At 46.1% G+C, this 27,458-nt stretch overlaps 1 protein-coding gene across 1 annotated transcript in view; it reads right to left on the bottom strand.

The window, feature by feature from the left end:
- Positions 1-27,458, bottom strand: part of LOC137424820 (interleukin-6 receptor subunit beta) — a 133,027-nt gene that overhangs the window by 65,757 nt on the left and 39,812 nt on the right. Inside the window, exon 5 of the mRNA XM_078774367.1 lies at positions 10,822-11,036. Within this exon, the coding sequence (XP_078630493.1) occupies positions 10,822-11,036 (215 nt within the window). The remainder of the gene's footprint in view (positions 1-10,821; positions 11,037-27,458) is intronic.

Genomic DNA, 27,458 nt, shown 5'->3' with positions numbered 1-27,458 from the left:
CATAAAGTATGCTACAGGCACTTTCCAACTGTCATTCAGCTTCCATTCCCCGATTCCGATTCCCCGATCGACGTGGGAGCCCCAGCTCCTTCACTAGCAGACAAGACAGCCGGCTTAACGTTCGCCAGGATGATCAGTCGCCATGCCCGTGAAATACCAGGATCGGGATTCGTACCAGGACCCTGAACAACTTCCTGCCCTACCTACTGCTACTGCGAAGTGGGAAGGCAATGGCAAACCACCTAGTGCTGTAATTTATACAACCCTCATTTGCAGTTATTGGCATCAGATAGCTAAGGAAAAATAACAACTATTGAACAATAAACTTCCAATTTAGTTGCATGTTCGAGTCCGGTGTATTGTATTACTTGCCCTGATGGATGTGGACGAATGTCACAATCGGCTTCCCAATATGGCCGCCAAGCAACTTCCGCTAGCTTCAACCGACAGCCGTCATTGGCTCTCCAGTTTATTATATACCTCCGTGCATGAACGGCAAAAAAGAGCAAAATGGCGGCATGTGGAGAGTCAGCCGCCGTAATGACATCAGACATAATCACATCACCCTGTCATGTGACCAGATCCTCAGCTCTGATTGGTATATGTATGAGGAGACATAGTTACATACATACAGTGCATTCAGAAAGTATTCAGGCCCCTTCACTTTTTTCTCATTTTGTTATGTTGCAGCCTTATGCTGAAATTGTTTAAATTCATTTTTTCCCTCATCAATCCACACTCAATACCCCATAACGACAAAGAGAAAACAGGATTTTAGAAAGTTTTGCAATTTTATTAAAAAGTAAAAACTGACATTTCACATTGACATAAGTATTCAGACCCTTTGCGATGACACTTGAAATGTAGCTCAGGTGCCTCCCATTTCTCTTGATCATCTTTGAGAAGTTTTGACACCTTGATTGGAGTCCACCTGTGGTAAATTCAATTGATTGGACATGATTTGGGAAGGCACACACTTGTCTATATAAGGTCTAACAGCTGACAATGCATATCAGAGCAAAAACCAAGCCATGAGGTCGAAAGAACTGCCTGCAGAGCTCAGAGACAGTATTGTGTCGAGGCACAGATTTGGGGAAGCCTACAAAAAAAATTCTGCTGCATTGAAGGTTCCCAAGAGCACAGCGGCCTCCATAATTCTTAAATGGAAGAAGTTCGGAACAACCAGGACTCTTCCTCGAGCTGGCCGCCCGGCCAAACTGAGCAATCGGGGGAGAAGGAGCTTGGTAAGAGAGGTGACCAAGAACCCGATGGTCACTCTGGCTGAGCTCCAGAGATCCTGTTTGGAGATCGGAGAATCTTCCAGAAGGACAACCATCACTGCAACACTCCACCGACCTGCGCTTTATGGCAGAGTAGCCAGACGTAAGCCAAACAGTTCAATCTTGCTTTCATCAGACCACAGAATCTTGTTTCTCATAGTCTGAGAGTCCTTTAGGTGCTTTTTTGCAAACTCCAAGCGGGCTTTCATGTGTCTTTCACTGAGGAGAGGCTTCCGTCTGGCCACTCTGCCGTAAAGCCCAGATCGGTGGAGTGTTGCAGTGATGGTTGTCCTTCTGGAAATTTCTCCCATCTCCACACAGGATCTCTGGAGCTCAGCCAGAAGTGACCATCGGGTTCTTGGTCACCTCTATTACCAAGGCCCTTCTCCCCCGATTGCTCAGTTTGGCTGGGCGGCCAGCTCTAGGAAGAGTCCTAGTTGTTCCAAACTTCTTCCATTTAGGAATTATGGAGGCCACTGTGCTCTTGGGAACCTTCAATGCAGCAAATATTTTTTTGTAGGCTTCCCCAGATCTGTGCCTCGACACAATCCTGTCTCTGAGCTCTGCAGGCAGTTCCTTCGACCTCATGGCTTGGTTTTTGCTCTGATATGCATTGTCAGCTCTGAGACCTTATATAGACAGGTGTGTGACTTTCCAAATCATGTCCAATCAATTGAATTTACCACAGGTGGACTCCAATCAAGGTGCAGAAACATCTCAAAGATGATCAAGAGAAATGAGAGGCACCTGAGCTAAATTTCAAGTGTCATAGCAAAGGGTATGAATACTTATGTCAATGTGATATTTCAGTTTTTTCTTTTTAATAAATTTGCAAAACTATCTAAAATCCTGTTTTCTCTTTGTCATTATGGGGTATTGAGTGTAGATTGATGAGGGAAAAAATGAATTTAAACGATTTCACCATAATGCTGCAACATAACAAAATGTGAAAAAAGTGAAGGGGTCTGAATACTTTCTGAATGCACTGTACATACATACATACATACGGACGGACAAACACTGTCCTGGACGGCTGTTCCCTTTGGGCTATGCTGTAAAAAAATATAAAGTTGTTTAGGCACTTTGGAGGTTGACTCAACACTCAAAGCCCTAAACACTAAACACTCTTCAATCCCAATCGTCCCTCCAGGTCTTTAAAACAGCTGTTCACCACCATCTCTTATCTTCCCCCATCCAAAACGTTGATCTTTTCTACCCCCGTTAATTCACCCCAGATCCACTTTTTTAAATACCGACTTCTTTCCTGGAAGTCCTAGCAGTGTCCATGTGTTTTGTACCTCTCCCAGCCCCCCTCCCCCACCCCCCTTCCCATGCCTCCTCCCCCCAAGCCCTCTCCCTCCCACAGATCTCCCGATGTCCCTGTTCTCTGCTGTTGTACTTGTGTGCCCCCCTCTCTCTCCCCATCTTGTCTCCCACTCCCTTTATTATATGTTTTTTGTTTCCGTTTATGTTTTTTGTGATTAATGTTAGCTCTTACACGAGCCTCGATCTTGTACACAAAAAAAAAAGAAAAAAGAAAAAAAAAAGCCAGCTGGTAGTAAATCATTTCCGAAGTTCACACTGTTGAACTGAATACATTTCCACAATAGATTTGATCTTTTTACATTTTGATTTGATTTGATGTACATTACTCTATTACATAGAGTTGGACAACTATTGGGGACGCCTCTTCGTGGTGGTTGTACTGCCCAATGCAGGTCTGGGGCAAAATCTTCCCCATTCTTCTCTGCTGCCAGGATTCGTCAGAGAACCGCAGTTACAGTCAGAGTGCCAATCGGTCCCCACGGACCGGCCCTTTCCCTCTTCTCTCTTCCTTCTCTCTTCCTTCTCTCTTCCTTCTCTCTTCCTTCGCTCTTCCTTCTCTCTTCCTTCTCTCTTCCCTTCTCTCTCTCTCTCTCTCTCTCTCTCTCTCTCTCTCTCTCTCTCTCTCTCTCTCTCTTGGCCCTGACTTGGTGAAGGCAGGGGGTACACCATCCCAGATGTGAGGGAGGGATCTCTGGGTCGCTCCTGGGAGATCGATCGGCTGTCTCTGTGCTGCAGGCTTGTTCGAGAGTACTGTCTGGGGCTATACAACAACAACAATAATAATAATAACAACAAGTAAAGATACATTCAAAGTACACTGCCCCATGCCAAATAATTAAATATCCTTAAGCGCGGCATTGCCGGGGCACCTCCGGCGCCCGGCAATACCGCAGTGCAGCTTATAGAGAGTGCATTGGGAGGGAGAGGTGTGCAATAATTGATTGATTAATTGCATAATTAAAATCAATAAAATATTATCACAAAAATTTTTCTTAATCAATTGGCTAATAGCATAACTAAACCACGAGTGCTTCATCCGAAGATGTATCTTAAGAAATTTAATTAAATAAGTCATTAATAAAAAATTAAAAAATTCATTGATTAATCAATAAATAATTAATCGATTAGATGATTAATCAATAAATCAAAAATATCCTTTATAGCCACATCACCTGGTCACTGTCATGTCCAAATATTAGCTTCCTCGCTCAAAAGGTGCCTGAGATATTGCCCAGATGAGAAAGAAAATAAATAAATGATTAATAATGAAAATAAATAAATAGTAATCCAAAAAAAATTAAATAGTTAATCAATTGGCTCATAGAATACATAAACCACCACCATTTCATCTGAATCTGTAACAAAAAGAAAAAATTAGTCATTAATCAAATAATTAAATAATTAATCGATTAATTGATTAATCAAAACAAAACAACAACATGCATTTTAAGGCCATTTTCCCTGCTAGAGCGGGGGTTAGCCTTGCAGTCCCCATGACAATCTTCTCCATTTTGCCCTATTTTCTGCATCTCTCCTTGTTAACCCCCTTGCCCGCATTTCTTCTTCCACCATATTTAGCCAAGTCTTTCTCGGTCTTCCCCATCCTCTACTTCCTTCAACATTCATTTCCATCACTCTTCTCAACCAGTCACTTTCATCCTTCCTCAACACATGACGAAGCCATCTCAACCTGTTCCTCTTCACAGCATCAATCACAGGCTCTATTCCCATCATCTTTCGCAATTCATCATTTGTCTTCCTCTCTCTCAACGATACTCCACACATCCATCGAACCATTCGCATTTCCACCCTTTCCAACCTTCGTTGCTGCTCTACGTTCATAACATATGTCTCGCTCCCATAAATCATAACACTTCTCACACATGCAGCATACACCTTTCCCTTCAGCTTCAACGACACTCCCCTCCTCATCAGCACGCCACTCAGTTCCCGAAACTTCTTCCATGCACATCTCACTCCAGCAACCGTTGCCGAGTCGGATCCACCTTCTCCATTCAGCATGTCTCCGAGGTAGCAAAATGTTTTCACACCTTCCAGCTTCCCGCCGTCTCCAAGAACCAACTCAACATTTCCTCCATCTGCATCTCCCTCTGTGCACACCTTACATTTGAATGTAGCTGCCACAATGGTTAATGACCCTCTCAGACGACTACATTTTTGAGGAACCCACTCAGCGCACATTGTACATTGAATGGAGTTCACTCCGACACCCTTCCTGCACACAGCGCCCACTTCCCAGTTCTTTCCACCTCACCACATGCTTTACCACTTGCCATCACCTTCGTCTTTCCGATATTCACCTTCAGACCTTTTGTCTCAATACATTCCTTCCACTTGTTCATCTTTTCCTTCAGTCCATCCATACTTTCCGCAATCAACACCAGATCATCTGCATACAACAACTCCCATGGTAAACCCTCCTTTACGTTCTGAGCCAGCACCTCCATCACATCTACAAATAGTAGTGGACTTAGTACCGACCCCTGATGCACTGCCACCTTCACCTCAAACTCACCACTGTTCCCGTCCTTCGTCCTTACAGCTGTGCGCGCTCTTTTGTACATTGCCATCACTACTCTGATCAACCATTCCTCCACTCCTAACTTCCTCAATGCCCATGTCAATACTTTGCGTGGAACCCTATCGAATGCTTTCTCCAGATCAACAAACCCAAGAAATAACTTCTTCCTCTTCTCCATGTGCTTCTCCTGCAACTGCTTCACAATGAAAAGCGCGTCTGTCGTCCCTCTTCCTGGCATAAATCCAAACTGCATTTCGTCGATCTTCACTTTCTTCCTTATCCTCCTCTCCAACACCCTTTCCAGTACCTTCATTCCATGCTCCAATAACTTTATCGCTCGGTACAAGCCACACTCCAGAGGGTCACCTTTCCCCTTGTATAGAGGGACGAGGGTACTCAGTTCCCAAGCCACTGGAATGCGGCCTTCTTTCACCACCAGATTACAGATCTCTGTCATTCTCTTCACACCCCAACTTCCTGCTGCCTTCAACATATCTCCCACAACTCCCGTCGGCCCTCCCACTTTTCTACTCTTCATTGCTTTTATCGCTTCCTCAACTTTCTTCTCAGTTATCTTCTCTGCCGGTCCTAAAACTGGGTTACTCTCTATGTTGCCATCCCATTCATTCTCTGTATTCAACAGCATTTCCATATATCTTTTCCATCTTCCTTTAATTCCATCTGGGTCGACAACGATTTGTCCCACTTCATCCTTCAAGCAACTCACCCCCATCACATCACACCTCTCTTTCGCTATCTGGAATTAATTGATTAATCAATAAATCAAAAATAGCCTTTGCAGCCAAATCACCTGGTCATTGGCATGTCCAAATATCAGCTTCATAGCTCAAAAGGTGCCTGAGTTAATGGGCAGAACAGAAAGGAAATGTATAAGTACTTAATTAATCGTTAATAAATAAATAACTCATCAATTAATTGATTAATTGATGAATCAAAAAACAAAAAATACCGTTTTTGACAAAGGACGTACTCACTATTGTGCCGAAATATCAGCTGCCTAGCTCAAAGGATGGCTGAGATATCGCTCGGACAAACAAACAAAGAAGAAAACAAGTACACATACATTCAAAGTACACCGCCCCATGCCAAATAATTAAATATGCTGCAGCGCGGCATTGCCGGGGCGCCTCCGGCGCCCGGCAATACCGCAGTGCAGCTCATTAAGGCTGCATTGGGAGGGAGAGGTGTACACTAATTGATTGATTAATTGTATAATTAAAATCAATAAAAGATTATCACAAAATATTTTCATAATCAATTGGCTAATCGCATAACTAAACCACTAGTGCTTCATCCGAAGATGTATCTTTTAGAAATTTAATTAAATAAGTCATTTATAAAAAATTAAATAATTAATTGATTACTCAATAAATAATTAATCGATTAATCAATAAATAATTAATAGATGAAATGATTAATCAATAAATCAAAAATATCCTTGATAGCCACATCACTTGGTCACTTATGTCCAAATATTAGCTTCCCAGCTCAAAAGGTGCCTGAGATATTGGCCAAATGAGAAAGAAAATAAATAAATGATTAATAATGAAAATAAATAAATAATAATCATAAAAAAATTAAATTGGTAATCAATTTGGTCAGAGAACACATAAACTACCACTATTTCATCAGAATCTGTAACTTAAAAAAAAAATTTTTTTGGGTCATTAATCGAATAATTAAATAATTAATCGATTAATTGATTAATTAATAAATCAAAAATATCCTTTGCAGCCAAATCACCTGGTCATTGGCATGTCCAAATATCAGCTTCCTAACTCAAAAGGTGCCTGAGTTAATAATGGTCAGAAGAGAAATGAAATTTAATTAATTAAATAAGTACTTAATTAAACGCTAATAATTAAATAACTCCTCAATTAATTGATTATTCAAAAAACAAAAAATACCGTATTTGACAAAGGACTTGCTCACGACTGTGCCGAAATTTCAGCTTCCTAGCTCAAAGGATGGCTGAGATATCGTCCGGACAACCAAGAAAGAAAACAAATAGCATACCTAAAGCACTAGTGCTTCATCCGAAGATGTATCTTTTAGAAATTTAATTAAATAAGTCATTTATAAAAAATTAAATAATTAATTGATTACTCAATAAATAATTAATCGATTAATCAATAAATACTTAATAGATGAAATGATTAATCAATAAATCAAAAATATCCTTGATAGCCACATCACTTGGTCACTCATGTCCAAATATTAGCTTCCCAGCTCAAAAGGTGCCTGAGATATTGGCCAAATGAGAAAGAAAATAAATAAATGATTAATAATGAAAATAAATAAATAATAATCATAAAAAAATTAAATTATTAATCAATTTGGTCAGAGAACACATAAACTACCACTATTTCATCAGAATCTGTAACTTTAAAAAAAAAATTTTTTTTTGTCATTAATCGAATAATTAAATAATTAATCGATTAATTGATTAATTAATAAATCAAAAATATCCTTTGCAGCCAAATCACCTGGTCATTGGCATGTCCAAATATCAGCTTCCTAACTCAAAAGGTGCCTGAGTTAATAATGGTCAGAAGAGAAATGAAATTTAATTAATTAAATAAGTACTTAATTAAACGCTAATAATTAAATAACTCCTCAATTAATTGATTAATCAAAAAACAAAAAATACCGTTTTTGACAAAGGACTTGCTCACTATTGTGCCGAAATTTCAGCTTCCTAGCTCAAAGGATGGCTGAGATATCGTCCGGACAACCAAGGAAACAAGAAAACAAACAAACAAGAAACCAGAGTGAAAACTGAGTACTCTCTTTCAGCGTGCGTCACTGCCAAGCCCCCTTCGGTGCCCGGCAATGACGATTTGCAATGCCTGGAGGTGGCATAGGAAAGGAGCGGTGTACAACAAGTACACATACATTCAAAGTACACCGCCCGCATGCCAAATAATTAAATATCCTACAGCGCGGCATTGCCGGGGCGCCTTAGGCGCCCGGCAATACCGCAGTGCAGCTCATATAGGCTGCATTGGGAAGGAGAGGTGTACACTAATTGATTGATTAATTGTATAATTAAAATCAATAAGACTATCACAAAATATTTTCTTAATCAATTGGCTAATAGCATAACTAAACCACTAGTGCTTCATCCGAAGATGTATCTTTTAGAAATGTAATTAAATAAGTCATTAATAAAAAATTAAATAATTAATTTATTCATCAATAAATAATTAATTAATCGATTAATCAATAAATAATTAATCGATTAAATGATTAATCAATAAATCAAAAATATCCTTGATAGCCACATCCCTTGGTCACAGTCATGTCCAAATGTTAGCTTCCCAGCTCAAAAGGTGCCTGAGATATTGGCCAAATGAGAAAGAAAATAAATAAATGATTAATAATGAAAATAAATAAATAATAATCATAAAAAAATTAAATTATTAATCAATTCGGTCAGAGAACACATAAACCACCACCATTTCATCAGAATCTGTAACTTAAAAAAAAAAAAAAATTTAGTCATTAATCAAATAATTAAATAATTAATCGATTAATTGATTAATTAATAAATCAAAAATAGTGTTTGCAGCCAAATCACCTGGTCATTGGCATGTGCAAATATCAGCTTCCTAACTCAAAAGGTGCCTGAGTTAATGGTCAGAAGAGAAAGGAAATTTAATTAATTAAATAAGTACTTAATTAATCGCTAATAATTAAATAACTCATCAATGAATTGATTAATCAAAAAACAAAAAATACCGTTTTTGACAAAGGACTTGCTCACTATTGTGCCGAAATTTCAGCTTCCTCGCTCAAAGGATGGCTGAGATATCGCCCGGACAACCAAGAAAACAAGAAAACAAGTACACATACATTCAAAGTACACCGCCCCATGCCAAATAATTAAATATGCTGCAGCGCGGCATTGCCGGGGCGCCTCCGGCGCCCGGCAATACCGCAGTGCAGCTCATTGAGGCTGCATTGGGAGGGAGAGGTGTACACTAATTGATTGATTAATTGTATAATTAAAATCAATAAAAGATTATCACAAAATATTTTCATAATCAATTGGCTAATCGCATAACTAAACCACTAGTGCTTCATCCGAAGATGTATCTTTTAGAAATTTAATTAAATAAGTCATTTATAAAAAATTAAATAATTAATTGATTACTCAATAAATAATTAATCGATTAATCAATAAATACTTAATAGATGAAATGATTAATCAATAAATCAAAAATATCCTTGATAGCCACATCACTTGGTCACTCATGTCCAAATATTAGCTTCCCAGCTCAAAAGGTGCCTGAGATATTGGCCAAATGAGAAAGAAAATAAATAAATGATTAATAATGAAAATAAATAAATAATAATCATAAAAAAATTAAATTATTAATCAATTTGGTCAGAGAACACATAAACTACCACTATTTCATCAGAATCTGTAACTTAAAAAAAAAAATTTTTTTTGTCATTAATCGAATAATTAAATAATTAATCGATTAATTGATTAATTAATAAATCAAAAATATCCTTTGCAGCCAAATCACCTGGTCATTGGCATGTCCAAATATCAGCTTCCTAACTCAAAAGGTGCCTGAGTTAATAATGGTCAGAAGAGAAATGAAATTTAATTAATTAAATAAGTACTTAATTAAACGCTAATAATTAAATAACTCCTCAATTAATTGATTATTCAAAAAACAAAAAATACCGTATTTGACAAAGGACTTGCTCACTACTGTGCCGAAATTTCAGCTTCCTAGCTCAAAGGATGGCTGAGATATTGTCCGGACAACCAAGAAAACAAACAAGAAACCAGAGTGAAAACTGAGTACTCTCTTTCAGCGTGCGTCACTGCCGAGCCCCCTTCGGTGCCCGGCAATGACGATTTGCAATGCCTGGAGGTGGCATAGGAAAGGAGCGGTGTACAACAAACAAGAAACCAGAGTGAAAACTGAGTACTCTCTTTCAGCGTGCGTCACTGCCGAGCCCCCTTTGGTGCCCGGCAATGACGATTTGCAATGCCTGGAGATGGCATAGGAAAGGAGCGGTGTACAACAAACAAGAAACCAGAGTGAAAACTGAGTACTCTCTTTCAGCGTGCGTCACTGCCGAGCCCCCTTTGGTGCCCGGCAATGACGATTTGCAATGCCTGGAGATGGCATAGGAAAGGAGCGGTGTACAACAAGAAAGTAAGAAAACAAACAACCAGAGTGAAAACTGAGTACTCCCTTTCAGCGTGCGTCACTGCCGAGCCCCCTTCGGTGCCCGGCAATGACGTTATGCAGCACCTGGGGATTGCATAGGAAAGGTGCGGTGTACAATAACAACAACATCAACGACAACAGAGAGTTGGTGCTGCCGAAGCATTTTGGCAAGGGTTGCACCGGGTGTTTTGCCGTTGTCTTCCCAGCATTGTTTGTCTGCGCTCTATCCTTTTAAATGCTGAGCATCAAGCCAGGAAGCAGCACGCACCATTTCTTAATAGGAAGTCTTTGGTATGGCTCGGCCAGGGAATTGAGCCACCGACCTCCCAGATTCAGAGTGGATGCTCCAATGATTATGCCACCATGTCTGGGTATTTCTTCATACTCCGATCAAAAACAAGCTATTTGTGCATGTGAATCTGCAATTAACAATTATCATGTTTCTGGAAATTCTTACCTATATCCCAAAGACTGTGACAGGAAATGGAGGAGTAGTTAACCCCAATTGCGTTTGAACCCTCTACCCAGAGCCTGTAGTAACGTCCAGCTGACCAGCGCAGCATATTGACGCGGCACCATCCTTGGTTTCCCTGCACATTGCAGGAGCTGGATTTCACAGCGCTGTGATCCATGGGCACGTGTTTGTCAAGGTTATCACATGGGTGAGTCGACCTGAAGAATAGAGCCTAATTTGGTTACTCGAACAACACAACACAACACAACATATATCATGCGTATGCACTATGTGGAGTATTATATTCAATTAACCTGAATATGGAGTTGGCGTGATTTATTAAACATTCAACTAGTAAGCATTATTCCCACTGTGGGGTTAAAAACATCAAAAACATAATTTTATGACACTAATCGAATAGTGATGAGGAGATTCATACAAAAATTGGTGATGAACTTCCTTTTGATTCCCATCGAATATGTTTCAGAAGTTGCCAGGCCCATTGATCTGCAAATCCATTAAGCCACTGCAGCTACATCTGTACACAGTTAATTTCTTCATAACTGATGAGAGAAACACAAATATTCTGACCTGCCATAACATTCCCTCAATACTATGTGTGGGTCATATAGTATTACGTATGCAAAGGGAAGGATGTAAGTCCATTTCATGCATACCTAATATATACAGTACTACCTGAATGCACTCAGCTTTGCCCGGGTTCTTTTTGAATGAATTTAATCTTCTGGTCTAAAAAGGAATAAAACGCGGCATTGCGAAGCAGCGTAGTTTGACTATCTGGCCGCGGCCGCATTTCGTTCATTTACTGCTATAATTCAACTTTTACTCGCGGCCGTAGAAGATTGACTACTATAATTCAGCTTTTACTCGTGGCCGTAGTAGATTGACTACGATAATTCAGCTTTTACTCGTGGCGGTAGAAGATTGACTACTACAATTCGGCAAATTTTTTTATTGCGAAATGGGCCCCGCCCAGCCGAGGCGGCCTCAACCGACCTCGTCACCTAGCCTATAACCTTCCCAGGACCAGTCCTGACATTTTTAGTGATTTTTGAATGAATTTACTACTGTAATTCAGCTTTTACTCGCGGCCGTAGAAGATAGACTACTATAATTCAGCTCAGCTTTTAATTGCGAAATGGGCCCAGCCTGGCCGAGGCGGCCTCGACCGGCCTCGCCATCTAGCCTATAACCTTCCCGGGGCCCATCCCGACATTTTTTGTTTCAGACGTTTCCTCCTATCTTTCACCGTACAGGAGATTACCGCGTGCAGACAAACAAACAAACAAACAAAAACTTTCATATATATATATATATATATATATATATATATATATATATATATATATATATATATATATATGTATATATATATATATATATATATATATATATATATATATATATATATATAATATATATATATATATATATATATATATATATATATATATTGTTGCGGATATGGGATTTGCATCCATCCATATCCGCTTGTAAATATTCCCCTATTTCCTCAATACTTCCCAACTATCCCCAATCCCCCATTCCCTAGTCCCATTTTCTGTAAACAACACTCTGTAGACCCGACCTCCCCCTATTTCCCCCCATTAAATGTCGCATCCAGGTCCACCGCATCTCACGTAGACAACTATAGGACATCTTGCTAGTTATTCTTAGTCTATGTCAGTTAAGGACTCGTTTCCATTAATTCTGACTCTTCGTTGCACCAGAATGTGATTGTATGGCACCGTTAGGAAGTTTAGGACCTCCCAATACCTCCCCGCAGCTCTTCCTCACGGTTCAGCAACAACAACAACAACAACAACAACAACAGCAGTGGCGGGCGCGGGGAGTGCGCGTCCTCACTCCGGCTTGGTTGGTAGGGGGGTGTTGGGAGGGCACCAGGCCTTTCCAACGAGCCGCCATCGAACATGTGCTCGACGGGGTTACCAAATAGGGGCTCCCTGTCAGCTCCTCGTCAAGGGCGGAGCCCGGTAACCCCCGCACCCAATAGAAGCGGCGGACCGGTCCCATCTGGGGCGGAGCCAACCAGCCGAGGGCGTGTCACTCCCCGCTGAGCATGCGCAGGAAGAGGGAGGTGACGTCAGATGCGCGCTGAGCTTGGAGAAAGAAAGACGCCACCTCCGAGCACTGTGAGGCCTCCCTGCATCTCTTGGACCGTGCTTGATCCTGTCCCCGAGCCAAGGTGCACCTTGTGCTATCAACCTACCTGTCCTTCCCTGCCATCAATCCCTGTGTAAGTCAGCCTTGTTCCATTTGTCTGTGGTCTGTCTGGGGTAAGATAAGACTGTAATTAAGTGCCTATCTCTTCTGTGTCTTTTACCTCACTCTACCTTGTAATCTACCCCTTTTCTCCACCACTAATTATACCCTCCTCCGGAGGTCTTGAGAACTGTACCCCTGGCGTCGTTTCATCTATCCCAGTCGTTGTGTCCTTTCCATCATTGATTTAGCGTAGCGCGATCTGGCCAACGTTCGGGTGGAATCGGGTGAGTTGGGGAAGAATCGGGGGAACTGTTAGGTCGCGGCAATACCACCGCTCGGTAAATAACATCTAATCCGCGATCCGTAACAATTGGTGTCGAGCAGTGAGATACGAGGCCCGAAGTGCACTTAACGCGCTCAAAATTACAAGCAGTTGGAAATTGTTTTGTTTTACAAAAAAAACCGAATTTTGAAAGTCGCGCTATGGCAGATCAAGACGGCTGGGTTCCGGTAGAGGAGAGTGAGGCAGGGTCGATCCAGGACCAAATTGAGAGACAAGAGGAGAGCGAAGCAGTGAGGGCGGCAGGTTCGCAAAATGGCGTCCTCGCGCACGAGGCTTCAGGCGCGCAAAATGGCGTCCTCGCGCACGTGGGTGTAGCGGCACCAAATTTTGCCGCGCCCGTGACCGTAGCAGCGGCCACAGCACCAATGAACTGGGGCCTATTCATGCAGCAGATGCAGGCCTTCATGGTCAAGGCGGATGAGGAGAGGGAAGAGAACAGGGGATGAGAAACCAAATTTTAGGAATGGGGAACCGGATGGATGCTCAGAGTGAGCAATTGGGGGTAATGAGGGACGAAGCGAGGGGTACCGGTGAGGGGTTAGACAATGGGATAAAAGAGGTAAAGAATGGGTTAACGGGGGTAGAAAACAGAATGGCCGCTCAAGAGAATCAAATGGAAGGGATGAAAAAGGGGTTAGAGGGGTTAGAAAACAGTATGGAAGGCAAATTGAGGGACATGAGGGACCAAGCAGAAAGGGAAGTTAAAGAAATGGGGCAGCAGATAGAGGGGGTCAGAATGGGGGTAGAAACTAAATTGGATGCTCACAGGGAGGAAATGGAGCAGATGAGGGTGGCATCTGGGCAGGAGATGCAAGTGATGGGAGAAGAGATCAGAAGAGGTGTGAGTGAGGAGGTCGGAGGAGTGCGCGAGGAGGTGAGGCACTGTAAGGAGCGCATGGAGAAGGAGGTGAGAAAGGGGACTGTAAAATTGCAAGGTGGTATAGAGGAGTTGACGCTGGGAGTAGAACAACTGACAGTGGGACAAAAGGAGTTGGGGGACCAGGTAAAGAGGAACACAGCGGTAATAGAGGATTTAAAATCGACACAGAAGGAGATGAAAAAGGACGTAGGGGTAATTAAAAAAGAGTGTCAGACGGTACATGAGGACCTGACGAGGAAAATGAACAAGGTGGTCGAGGTGATGGAGGTTAAAGAGCGGGAGGTGCGGGAGCACATAGAAAAAAATAAGGTGGAGTTAGAGGAAGAACTTAAGGGGGCGCACGAGGAGATGAAGGAGGTGAAGCAGAAATTAGAAGAAGTGGAAGAAGGGGTGAGCGAAATTAAGAAGCGACGGAGAGAGGATAAGAAAGAGATAAAGGAGGAAGTAAAAGAATTGGTCCAAAGTCTGTGTTCGGATCGTGATGATGTGCTCATTAACCGGATGAGGGATTCGCAGGTGATGGAGGAGAAGTGAAGAGAAAGAGGACCCGGTGTAAGTGGTGACCAATATGGTCGTGCGTATGATGCGCCAGGTGATTTAATAAGCTTGGGGGTCGAGATGGACCCGGATGTTCGTGAGAGGCCAAGAGTGAGGTGTATGGCTGGTCCGGAGGGTATGGAACGAGGGTGCGAGCGAGAGGGTCCGGTGATGGGAGAGGTGCGAGGTGTGAGTGAGCAAGGTTGTGGTGGTATGGAATGGTTAGCGGGTTGCGGAAGTGTGACCCATGCATCGACACCAACAGGGGTAGTTTTTAGAGGGACAGGGGAGGCACGGGAGCCCCTTGGGGGTAATGTACTGTGGGGGCCCGGCCGGTTCGGCCCCGCGCTGACCCCGCAAGGGGCGACGCACGGGGTCCGGCAGGCGGGCAATGACTCGCATACGAGGTGGTCCCACAAGGTCCCACTCGCGCCGTATGACGGCAAGAGTGATCTACGCGCGTACCTGGCGCAGTTTGACTGTGTGTGTAAGGGCAACGGTTGGGGTGAGGACGAAGGTGGAGTACACCTGGTGGCCGCATTGCGCGGCGCGGCGGCGGAGGTGCTGACGGCATTACCACCGGGTGCTCTCACCCTGCCAGCCCTCCGCGACGCCCTAATTAATCGATTCGGCATTGAACAGCAGAGCGAGCTTGTTAAAGCTCAGCTCGCGCTGCGAAAACGCAAGCCCCAGGAAGCCATCGGGGAACTTGCCCACGACATTCGCCGCGCAGTGGGGATCGCACATGCTAACATGGCAGCGGATTCCCGGGAAAGCCTGGCGCTGGACCATTTTATCCAGGCCCTCCCGGATATTGAGCTCCGGCAACAGCTCGCCATGTGGCGCCCGCAGACTCTGAGCCAGGCGGCTGACGCTGCAGCCCGTTGGGAAGCAGCGAGGCCCCTGGCCCGGGGGAGCGAGCGTCTCGCAATGGCGGTCCGCCAGGTGGGACCCCCGATGGAGGGCAGACCCCTTAGGGGGCCCGCCCCTGACGTGAGTCCTGACCTGGCGGGCATGGTCCGGAGGCTGGTGGACCAGCGCCTGGCGGGACCTGGACCATGGCAGGCGGCCCCGGAGGTGGCCCGCGGTGGACCACGAGCGGGTAATCCAATTCAGACCTTCAGGGGGGGGAAATTTGGAATTCCGGAGACAAGCACCTTATCAGGTGAGGTGCTATACTTGCAACCGTCTGGGTCACCTGGCGCGGCACTGTCGAGCCACGCGCCGGGATGATCCCCGGCGGTTGAGGTCCTCAACTCCGCCCACGGGGGAGCGGGTTAGCCGACCCCAGACACCCCCCCGCCAGACCCCGGGAAACTAGAAGGTGTCGGGCACGTAGGGCGGTGTTCGGCAGAAGAGGATGGAGGAGAGCCCTCATTGACGCGACAGGTCATTTATTGTGGCCAGATTGGAACCGGTAGCCTGACAATCAGATGCAAAATTGCCGGCATGGGGGTAGACGCCGTAGTGGACACAGGAGTGCCACGATCATCAGCCCTGTGGTCCTTGATTCGAGCGCAGGTGGCTGGGATAAGATCCAGCGCCTGCAAAATTATAGTTTGCAACTTGCTACCGGGGTAACGGCCCCGATCATAGGGCGTGGTTCTGTGACCCTCAAGTTAGGGTCGGTAAGGAGGGAGATAGATGTTTGGGTGGCGGAGGTGTGCGACCCATGTTTAATAGGGTTGGATTTGTTGACTGCCAGCGGTTGTAAAATCGACTTGTGGCAGGGGATCCTGCAGGTGGGAGTAGAAGAGCTGCCATTAGGGGGAGTGAGCACGGCCGAGAGAGCGGGGCTGGAGGCTTCCGAGGCCGTGACCATTCCCCCAAGGGCCGAGGCGATAGTGCCGGCCCGGTGGGCAGCTCGTCCAACATGGCAGGAGTCCTGCGGCCTGGTCGAACCGGTGGCAGCGCAGTCCATACCGGGTTTAATCGTGGGCTGCACCCTTGTAAAAACGGACGGACCGGTAGTGGCCGTCCGAGTAATAAATATAAGTACAGAACCATGCACTATAGTAAGGGGCACGAGGGTAGCTGGCTGCACCCCAGTTAAGGAAGTCGCGACAGTGAGGGGCGAGAACGTCCAGCCGAGCCAGCCCCGGGGGGAGCCTTCAATAAGAAGTAGGAATTGGCCCGATCCCATTTGCGAGATGGTAAATCGTAGTAGCGTAGAGTTGGGAGGTACCCAGAGGGAGGCCTTACACAAACTGGTTGGGTCCCATTTGGACCTCTTCTCCCTGTCCACCGAGGATATTGGACGTACGGGCCTGGTGAAACATCAGATCCACACCGGTGAGGCCCGGCCTATTCGTCAGGCCGCCCGACGGCTCCCTTGGAGCAAGAGGGCGGAAGCTGACGAGCAGGTTGAAAAAATGCTCGACGCAGGCGTGATCGAGCCCTCGGGAAGTCCTTGGATGTCACCTGTTGTGCTGGTCAAAAAGAAGGATGGGACCACGCGGTTCTGCGTGGACTATCGCCAGCTAAACAACGTGACACTCAAGGACTCATATCCCCTGCCAAGGATTGATGACACCCTCGATGCCGTTGCAGGCTCAAATTGGTTCTCAACTTTGGACCTCAAGAGTGGGTATTGGCAGGTGGAGATGGATAGGGCAGGGAAGGAGAAAACGGCATTTTCCACAGGTAAGGGACTGTATCAGTTTACTGTGATGCCGTTTGGTTTGTGTAACGCCTCCGCCACCTTTGAAAGATTGATGGAACATGTACTAGGCGGCATGCCATGGCAATCATGCCTGGTGTACCTGGATGACGTCCTAGTACATGCCAAAACGTTCCCCCAGGCAGTAGCTAATTTGGACCAGGTGTTCGGGTGCCTCAGACAGGCAGGGTTGAAGCTGAACCCGAGTAAGTGCACTTTGTTTGCAAGAGAGGTGGCCTATCTAGGTCACGTGATCGGCCGCGAGGGGGTAAAAACGGACCCAGACAAAATTAAAGCGGTAGAGGAGTGGCCCGCACCACGTACCATCAAGGAGGTGCGGGGATTTTTGGGACTCTGCTCCTACTACCGGCGCTTTGTGGCGAAATTTGCGGAGTTGGCCCGTCCCCTCCACCGGCTTACGGAGAAGGGGACGCGATTTAATTGGAAACGGGAGTGCCACGAGGCCTTCCAAAAATTGAAGGGGTGTCTAACACTCGCACCCCTTCTAGCTTACCCCACTAGCAACGGCGCATTTACCCTGGACACGGATGCGAGCCAGGAAGGATTGGGCGCAGTTTTGTCTCAGACACAGGAGGGCGTGGAGAGAGTGATTGGTTACTATAGTCGGGCCTTAAGTAGGCCCGAGCGAAATTATTGTGTCACTCGCAAAGAGTTATTGGCTATGCTGGCTGCCATGAACCATTTCCACCCGTACCTGTACAGGCGGAAATTTTTGGTTAGAACTGACCATTCCTCCTTGCAATGGCTCCTTCGGTTCAAGGAACCGGAGGGCCAAATTGCAAGGTGGTTGGAAAAGTTGCAGCAGTACGATTTTGATGTGGCCCATAGGGCCGGGAAGGCCCATGGTAATGCGGACGCACTCTCTCGGCGTCCTTGTCTGGGGGAAAACTGTAAATTTTGTGCGAGCCACGAGGAGAGGGAGCAATTGGGCGATTCCGCCCCGACTCTCGTCGTCCGGGCAACCCGGGTGAGAGGGCCAATTTTGCCACTAACCGCAGATGAGGAATTCGGAACTTTGGCTTGGAGCGCGGCCCAGCGGGAGGACCCCGTACTGGGGCCGGTGCACAAATGGGTGAGATTGGGGCAAAGACCTAATGGGGAAGAGGTCACCCCCCTCGGGGCACAGACCAAGGCATATTGGGCTCAGTGGAAAACCCTGGAATTGAAGGATAACATCTTGTATCGCAAGTGGGTGGAGGTTCCCTCTGATAAAACTTCCTGGCTGGTGGTAGTCCCAAATAAATTTAAGACCGATATATTGCAACAGGTGCATGGTACCCTCCCCGGCGGCCATTTGGGCAGGACAAAGACATCGCAGGTACGCCGGAGGTTTTATTGGGTGAATATGGGGCGCGACATACAGGACTGGTGTCGGAGATGCGACGCCTGTACTGCCAAAAAGGGACCAGCACGGAGGATGAGGGCCCCCCTTCAATTACACCAGGTGGGGGCCCCCCTAGAGCGGGTGGCCATGGATATCCTAGGCCCACTACCCCGCACCCGCCTAGGTAATAAGTACATCCTCGTTGTGATGGACTACTTCACCAAGTGGCCGGAGGCCTACGCCCTCCCCAACCAAGAAGCAGGGGTGGTAGCGCAGGCCTTCGTGGAAGGATTTGTGTGCCGGAATGGGATTCCACAGGAGTTGCACACCGACCAGGGACGAAATTTTGAGAGCAAATTGCTAAAAGATGTGTGCAGTCTCCTGTCAATTCGGAAAACAAGAACAACGCCTTTAAGACCTCAATCTGACGGGATGGTGGAAATATTCAACCGAACTTTAATCCAACAACTGGCACTGTTCACCGCCACCCGTCAGGATGACTGGGACGAACATCTCCCTTATTTGCTCGTGGCCTACCGAACCAGCCAGCACGGGGCCACCGCATGCAGTCCAGCGTTGCTTATGTATGGGCGGGAGTTACGGGCTCCCGCCGACTTGCTATGCGGTTCCGTGCCAGACACAGTGGTTAACCCGCCGAGGGAGGGGTACGCACGTCACCTAGAGGAAGGCATGGAGCTAGTCCATGCCTTCGCCCGCCGCCAACTCCATCTGGCGGGGGAAAAGATGAAGCGCAGGTACGACCACCGGAGCCAGGGGAGTCAGTACACTCCGGGGATGAAGATTTGGTTCTTCAATCCCCGGAGGAGGAAGGGTAGGTGCCCGAAACTCACCTCTCCCTGGCAAGGCCCGGGGGTCGTCCTGTCGCAAGTCTGTGACGTGGTAGTAAAAATCAAAATGGGGCCACGAGCCCTCCCTCGGATCGTCCACGCCGACCGGATAAGGCCTTACACCGGCGAGCAGGCGCCCCCGTGGATTGCCTCGGCTTTAGATGCCGAGGCGGGACCCAGTACCTCTGAATAAGGGGGGCTTATTAGTGCCAGAGGACTGGGGGATTGATGAGCGATGGGCCCGGTGGGTAAGGGTGGCATCCCTGCCACCCTTCCCATGAGATGGGGACAGATGCACTAGTTTAGGGGGTGTATGGCAGTGAAAACTAGCCTGGGTGGGTTAGGATATTGTGTGTAGGGATCTAGCGAAGATGACATTAGGTAACGTTAAGGTTAGTTAGTGACAAGGATACCTGTAGAGGGGACGCAGGTAGATTAGAGTGGATGATAATGACGAGGGAGCGCAATAAAGGGACGACTGGGAAGCGCAAGTTTCAGAGGGGAGTTAGTCTAGTAGGAAGACTAGGTCCCCCTGCACCCCCCGGAGATATACTTCTAATCAGTGTTTCTAGATTGGAAAAAATGTGTATAAAATGACTAGCTATGGCCCCAAGCTGAAACAATGTCCCACATACCATTTTTATGCAAATTACTGCTGCCATTATCAAAAAAACGATTTTTGACATATCTCAGCCAATATTGCAGATAATTGAAAAATGAAGGTGTCTAGACCCATGTTTTGAAGGGCATAGATCATGATAGAACTATTCATAACATGATTACATGTGTCTATGGTATACTAGTATGCATATTAATGCTGTAATTACAAAATAATCAGTTTTACAAATGATAAGGATACGTTAATACTGCAGATAACTTAACATGGTACATAAGGGGTCTAAACCCAGGTATTTTCAAGGTTAAATGTCAACAAGATGCTCCTGAGTCTTGCATAGGGGCGGGACATTGGCAGTAACATTGGTACCACTCAACTTTTCTTCCCACCATTGACTTTGTATTGCGAGAGATTTTCACTTGCTTATTTAAAGGTTTCTCACCCAGCCCACGTAAAATCTACCAACTCCTGCTGTTAACTCCCAAACATATTTTTTTATGTTATCCAATCACAGTGCAGAAATGACAGACTAGAGATCCAAATTAGTGCTGCTATAGCTGCCATTTTACATTTCCATCCATGTAACATGCGCGCTCGCGCGCTCGTATCAATTGGTAATGTCGCGCGCTCGTATCAATTGGTAACGTTGATGTTATTGAATACCTCAGTTGAAAGTTCAGTCTTCCATTCCATCTGTGTGTTGTTCTTGGTATTCATCCTCCAATCTAGCCAGGTAAGATGCTAACTATAATGTTACTCACACTCTTGACTTCAGTTTCTGCATGAAATCATAAACAGGCAGAATAACAGCTGAGCCAGCTAGCACCATGTTAGCTAACGTTAAAGCTAGCCTCATCTATGTACAGTATGTTCCTAATGTCGGTGTAACTTAAACTTTTGTTAATGCCAAACATGAGACATATCTGTTGACTTCTGTATATGAATTGAACCAGAAAGAGGCACGACAGCTGAGCTAGCTACAGTAACTTAGCACAATGTTTCATTGGCCTAGATAGCTAACGTTAGTGTGGAAGAATTTAGATGTTTTAGCTATTAGCACTTTTGATGCCACTAAACATGGTTTAGTCAGCTAAAAAGTACCCTAGTGTAGAACATGACTCAGAACCTCTGTTACCTCACTGAAAACTCAGAGCCTCCTTTCACAGGCACTTTTAACATCATTCGTGATTTCTTATTTGTCATTTAACAGTGATGGTAGACATCGACAGCAAGCATGCCCAAAAGAAAACGGAGTGTAGAACCTGCAGCCCAAAGCTCTCCTCCTACATGCATCCTTCATGTACCATCCATGTCTGATCATGGGGATTTCACGCCCCTCCGTAAAATTAAAGGATCTGCTTCAGAAAAACTGCAACTGCTTCAAAAGATCCGGGATAGCCGTCTCAACCAACCGCATGACTCCCCATGTCGTATGCAATCAGTATGTGATCAGATCTCGGCAACTCTTCCTGATGACCTAGAAAGAGTAGGATATCACAGCAAGTGTTATAAGCACTTTGTCCGCCACTTTCATCGTCTGGGAGATGATACAGAACCAGGGCCATCAACCTCATCATGGCATCACTCTCCTCGTAAACCAGGAGGTTCTGCTGAACCCATCTTCCCGCCAGAGTGTATATTTTGTGAGAAAGTTGAGACCAAAGATGCTCATCGCAATACTGAGAGGCCTACAAGAGGTCATCCAGCAGAATAAAGTTCTACAGCTTTCTTCCTTGCGCTTGCTCTATGTCGAGGAACTGAAACTGAATGGATATGAGAACTCAAATTATCGGTCAGAGAAACTACTGAAACGCCTACAGAATGACCCAATCAAGGAGCATATCCACTTCACGAAGGTTGATCATGACAAATGTGATGTCATTTCTTTCTGGCTTGTGCACAGCTCAAACATAACAGTTTCCAATGCTCTCGCACGAGCATTCACACTCGGAAGCACAAACAAGAACCAAAATGTTGCCCTCCAACTTCGCCAGGGTATTCTACAGGCTTTCAGAGAGTGTAAAGACCAACCATGGCCACCAACAGCTGAAGACATGGAGCTCAATCCTGAAGACATCCTACCTCCAGACCTTGTCCGCTTTCTCAGCGTGCTAATGACTGGCAAGGAGGGCATCGAGACAGAAAAGGTGAAGCGTCTGGTCTTCTCCATTGGACAAGATCTGTGCCGTGCAGTGTCAGATGGAAAATGGAAGTTACCAAAGCACATTCTCCTCTGTGTGACTGTAAGGCACCTGTTCCGAAGCAAACAGCTCACCACAATACTACACAGGCTTGGACACTCTGAGAGCTACGATTTCGCCTTGGAGTTGGAAACTGCTCTCGCCAAGGTCCTGGATGAAGTCTCAACTTATCGTACACCACAAATTGTGACAGGAGAGGGCAACCTTGTATTCCACTGTGAGTGGGACAACTTGAATAAAACCACTACCAGTGTGCACGGCAGCAACATTGTAAACAGTGCTGGAGGAATCATGGTGCAGGAGGTCAAGCCCGGGTTCGAGAGCAGCAAGGACCGAATGCTACCTACCATCAATAGGTCACAACAGCGTAGCCTGAAGGTCGACACACCAAAAACTCTCCCACCCTTGCACTTTACTCGCGTTGGCCCGAAGTGGTGGGAAAAATGGTGGGAGAGGACAAGACCCTCACATCCAAGTCCAAGGTTGATCTGGCTCGCCTTCCTCCATGCCAGTCTGCCCTGAAGCCGCACATCCAGCGTGTGAACCACCGCGTAGCATTGTACAAAAGAGCCGATCAACCTATCATCGAAAAGCCAAAACCTTATGAGGAGCAAGGATGGATAAGGACTGATGAAGGACTGTTGAAACCAATGTGGTCCAGTGGTCCCATCCTACCAACCTCACTGGTGGATCTTCTGAACACAGGAGAGCACGAAGAGGAGGAGGAAGAGGAAGGAGAAGAAGAGTTTGACTCTGACGATTTCGATGAAAATGATGATGACTGACTCAGTGTAGAATCACTAATGCTAATGATGTTTATCTAAAACAAGCAAGAGAAGAGTGGTCACATTGAGTGCTAGGACTATTTTGACAGTTGTAATATTTAGAAAAATAAAACTTTGTGTTAACGTCTGTGTAGACGGACCTTAATATGAGTCTATTATTTCGTAAAACTGTGATTATTTTGTAAATAAAGCACTAATTAGCATACTAGTATACCATAGACACATGTAATCATGTTATGAATAGTTCTATCATGATCTATGCCCTTCAAAACATGGGTCTAGACACCTTCATTTTTCAATTATCTGCAATATTGGCTGAGATATGTCAAAAATCGTTTTTTTGATAATGGCAGCAGTAATTTGCATAAAAATGGTATGTGGGACATTTTTTCAGCTTGGGGCCATAGCTAGTCATTTTCTACACATTTTTTCCAATCTAGAAACACTGATTAGAAGTATATCTCCGGGGGGTGCAGGGGGACCTAGTCTTCCTACTAGACTAAGTAGTTAGATGAGATGATGCTGTGTGAGAACTGGACAGGTGTGTGGAGCAGTGTATGAGTAGTGAGTGTTGTGGATCAGCGCGAATGCGCTTGGGGGAGAGAAGGGTGCAGGCGGCACCAAGTATGAGAGCACAGGTGTGCAAGTACAGGTGTGTGGAATACATGGAGTATTGGAATGAGTGGTGTGGAGAGAGTTGGAGTAAGTGGTACGGAGTGGTGTGCATGGTGCGAAGGTGTGGATGGGGGAAGAGTGGACCCCTTTCACGAGTACCCGGGGCGGGTAGTGTAAGTGTTAGGTAGAGGGAATAGGTAAATTGTGGTTGGATATTGGCATTTGTGGTGCGGTTGCAGAATGGTATTGTGGATGGGTGCATTGGTGTGGTGAAATTGGCTGGTCGTGTGGCCTGTTAGTATGAGTGTGAATGGTTGGGCACTCCGCCACTGTTAGATGTCGGCCAGGTGAGGCCGCAGGTGGGCTCTGGGAGCCGTTAGTGTCAGTGGGTGCCTGAGGATCCCGGGTGTGGATCGGGCAGCCCGTGCCAGAGAGGGCACTGAGGGGGTGAGAGTGCGAGAGGGCCTTCCCCAGTTAGTTAGGTTAGGGTGAGGAGCAGGTGAGCTCAGTAGGCAACAACAGTGGTGGAGGTGTGCAGGTGGGCGGACCAGCTGGGAGCGTCACACGACCCAGCCACCGAAATTATGCGGGGGCACCGAGTGTTGAATCGGGGAGTGAGACCCAACTTGATGGTGTGCACCACAGATGGTCAATGGGATTTTGGTTTTTAGAACCCATAGTGTAAGAGGGCCAATGGTTTGGCAGGAGAAAGACCCCGGGTAATGTAAAGTTGTTAAAGTCATTTAGGAAATAGTTAGGATTGATGAACCTGTCGCACCATACACAGCCACTTACCTGAGGTGGTGATGATGACTCCACACCTGTGTTCCTTTGTTCTGTGTTGCAGGAAAGGAGAATTGCTGTGTGGATTTGTGAGACGCATCACGACGTGGATGAGACATTGGGGTGATTCCATCTCTCCCTCCTTAGGAGGGACTGATGATGAATTGGTGATGGCAAATTTTGATGAGAGTTGGAAATGGCAAATTTGATTGGTTAGGAGGGAGAGAAGACGAATTTGGTTTATGGGAGGAACGGGGAAGACAGTAGGGACGTTTGTTGATGTGTAAAGTAGATGTTTATGGGTAGTGTTGTGTTTTGTGGATACAGTAAGGGGTAAGGGAGGGGCAATGTAGGATACCTGGTGGGGGGGGGGGGCGTACGGTAGGAACGTACCTGTCTCACCTGGTTCCCATGTGCCCCCAGTGTGCATTACCTTGAATTGCGTGCACTTTTGTGCCCTTACCACCTTACTCACTTGTCTTCTTTTGTCTCCCACCTCCGAGGATCTGGCTTTGGGGCAGAGAGAGAGGAGAGAGAGGTGCTGGCTCCGCAGTTGTGGGCCTGTACTTCCGCTGCTTGCTGCCTGGATCGATACACCATATGGACCGCAATTTTTGTGGCCGCCCACAATGGACCGCAGTTCTTTTGCGGTCAAGCACCACCCATGGATGGACCTCTGGGTCAACGTGGCACCTATGCCATACAGGTGAACCACTTTTAGTTGGCCCCCTGACGGCCACAATTAAGAAATGGACGCGGTTGGCGCCTTTATTTATTTCTAAAGAAGCCAGAAGGCCAAGTGCACTCCATGAAGGCAAGACCAGCGGCAGAACATCGGCCGGCTGCGACACCACCGGTGACCATGGACACTTGATTGTGCATTTATTATTGAACACTTTATTGGTGCACCGGATGGTGCTGACTGTGCATAATGGGGTGGTGCTTTTGGTGCTTGGACGGGTGCTCTGCACATTATTAAAGGCCGTAGGGCCACAGGGCACTCGTGGGTTGGTGTATCGATGCTGGCATGCGTGCTCTCTCTCTATGCATAACATCTGCATGTGTTCCTCAAAGAACAGGTCCTGGATCGTAGTGTAAATATCAGTCTTGTATAAATGATGCTCCCTACCGGCTGTATGTTTAGTTTGAGGATGCTTTCCGCGATTCGGTTATCCTGTGGGTGTGTTTCTGTTAGGAGAAGGGTGCAACGTCGCAGGGGGACATATTTACTCATTTGTGAACATCTGTAAAACTGTCGCACTCAGGGTTGAGTTAATAGTAGAGGGAACTACATCTGAGTGCCACACTAAAGTAGGTAAAAATTTATCGGGTCGGGACGCCCCGAGGTAGAGAAGGGTGCAATGTTGCGGATATGGGATTTGCATCCATCCATATCCGCTTGTAAATATTCCCCTATTTCCTCAATACTTCCCAACTATCCCCAATCCCTCATTCCCTAGTCCCATTTTCTGTAAACAACACTCTGTAGACCCGACCTCCCCCTATTTCCCCCCATTAAATGTCGCATCCAGGTCCACCGCATCTCACGTAGACAACTATAGGACATCTTGCTAGTTATTCTTAGTCTATGTCAGTTAAGGACTCGTTTCCATTAATTCTGACTCTTCGTTGCACCAGAATGTGATTGTATGGCACCGTTAGGAAGTTTAGGACCTCCCAATACCTCCCCGCAGCTCTTCCTCACGGTTCAGCAACAACAACAACAACAACAACAACAGCAGCGGCGGGCGCGGGGAGTGCGCGTCCTCACTCCGGCTTGGTTGGTAGGGGGGTGTTGGGAGGGCACCAGGCCTTTCCAACGAGCCGCCATCGAACATGTGCTCGACGGGGTTACCAAATAGGGGCTCCCTGTCAGCTCCTCGTCAAGGGCGGAGCCCGGTAACCCCCGCACCCAATAGAAGTGGCGGACCGGTCCCATCTGGGGCGGAGCCAACCAGCCGAGGGCGTGTCACTCCCCGCTGAGCATGCGCAGGAAGAGGGAGGTGACGTCAGATGCGCGCTGAGCTTGGAGAAAGAAAGACGCCACCTCCGAGTGCTGTGAGGCCTCCCTGCATCTCTTGGACCGTGCTTGATCCTGTCCCCGAGCCAAGGTGCACCTTGTGCTATCAACCTACCTGTCCTTCCCTGCCATCAATCCCTGTGTAAGTCAGCCTTGTTCCGTTTGTCTGTGGTCTGTCTGGGGTAAGATAAGACTGTAATTAAGTGCCTATCTCTTCTGTGTCTTTTACCTCACTCTACCTTGTAATCTACCCCTTTTCTCCACCACTAATTATACCCTCCTCCGGAGGTCTTGAGAACTGTACCCCTGGCGTCGTTTCATCTATCCCAGTCGTTGTGTCCTTTCCATCATTGATTTAGCGTAGCGCGATCTGGCCAACGTTCGGGTGGAATCGGGTGAGTTGGGGAAGAATCGGGGGAACTGTTAGGTCGCGGCAATACCACCGCTCTGTAAATAACATCTAATCCGCGATCCGTAACAATATATATATATATATATATATAAATATATATATATATATATATATATATATATATATATATATATATATATATATATATATATACTCAAAGGCAAAAGTTATTGTGACACACAAACAACAAACAGAATCAGTGTTAAACCTTTACTGCCGCGAATGAAATGTTATTACATGGAAAGACAAATGTTTCAAGGTATGGTAACGATTAACAGTCCATAAGAACAGCGCACCTGGCATGTGCAAATGAGCCACAACACAAGAGGGGGTTCACAAGCAAGTTCAC

The sequence above is a fragment of the Myxine glutinosa genome, chromosome 1 (assembly GCF_964187855.1).
Source record: "Myxine glutinosa chromosome 1, kmMyxGlut1.1, whole genome shotgun sequence".
In the NCBI taxonomy this organism is placed as follows: Eukaryota; Metazoa; Chordata; class Myxini; order Myxiniformes; family Myxinidae; genus Myxine; species Myxine glutinosa.
Note: the sequence above shows the minus strand (reverse complement) of the source record. Positions and strands in the feature narration are given on the sequence as shown.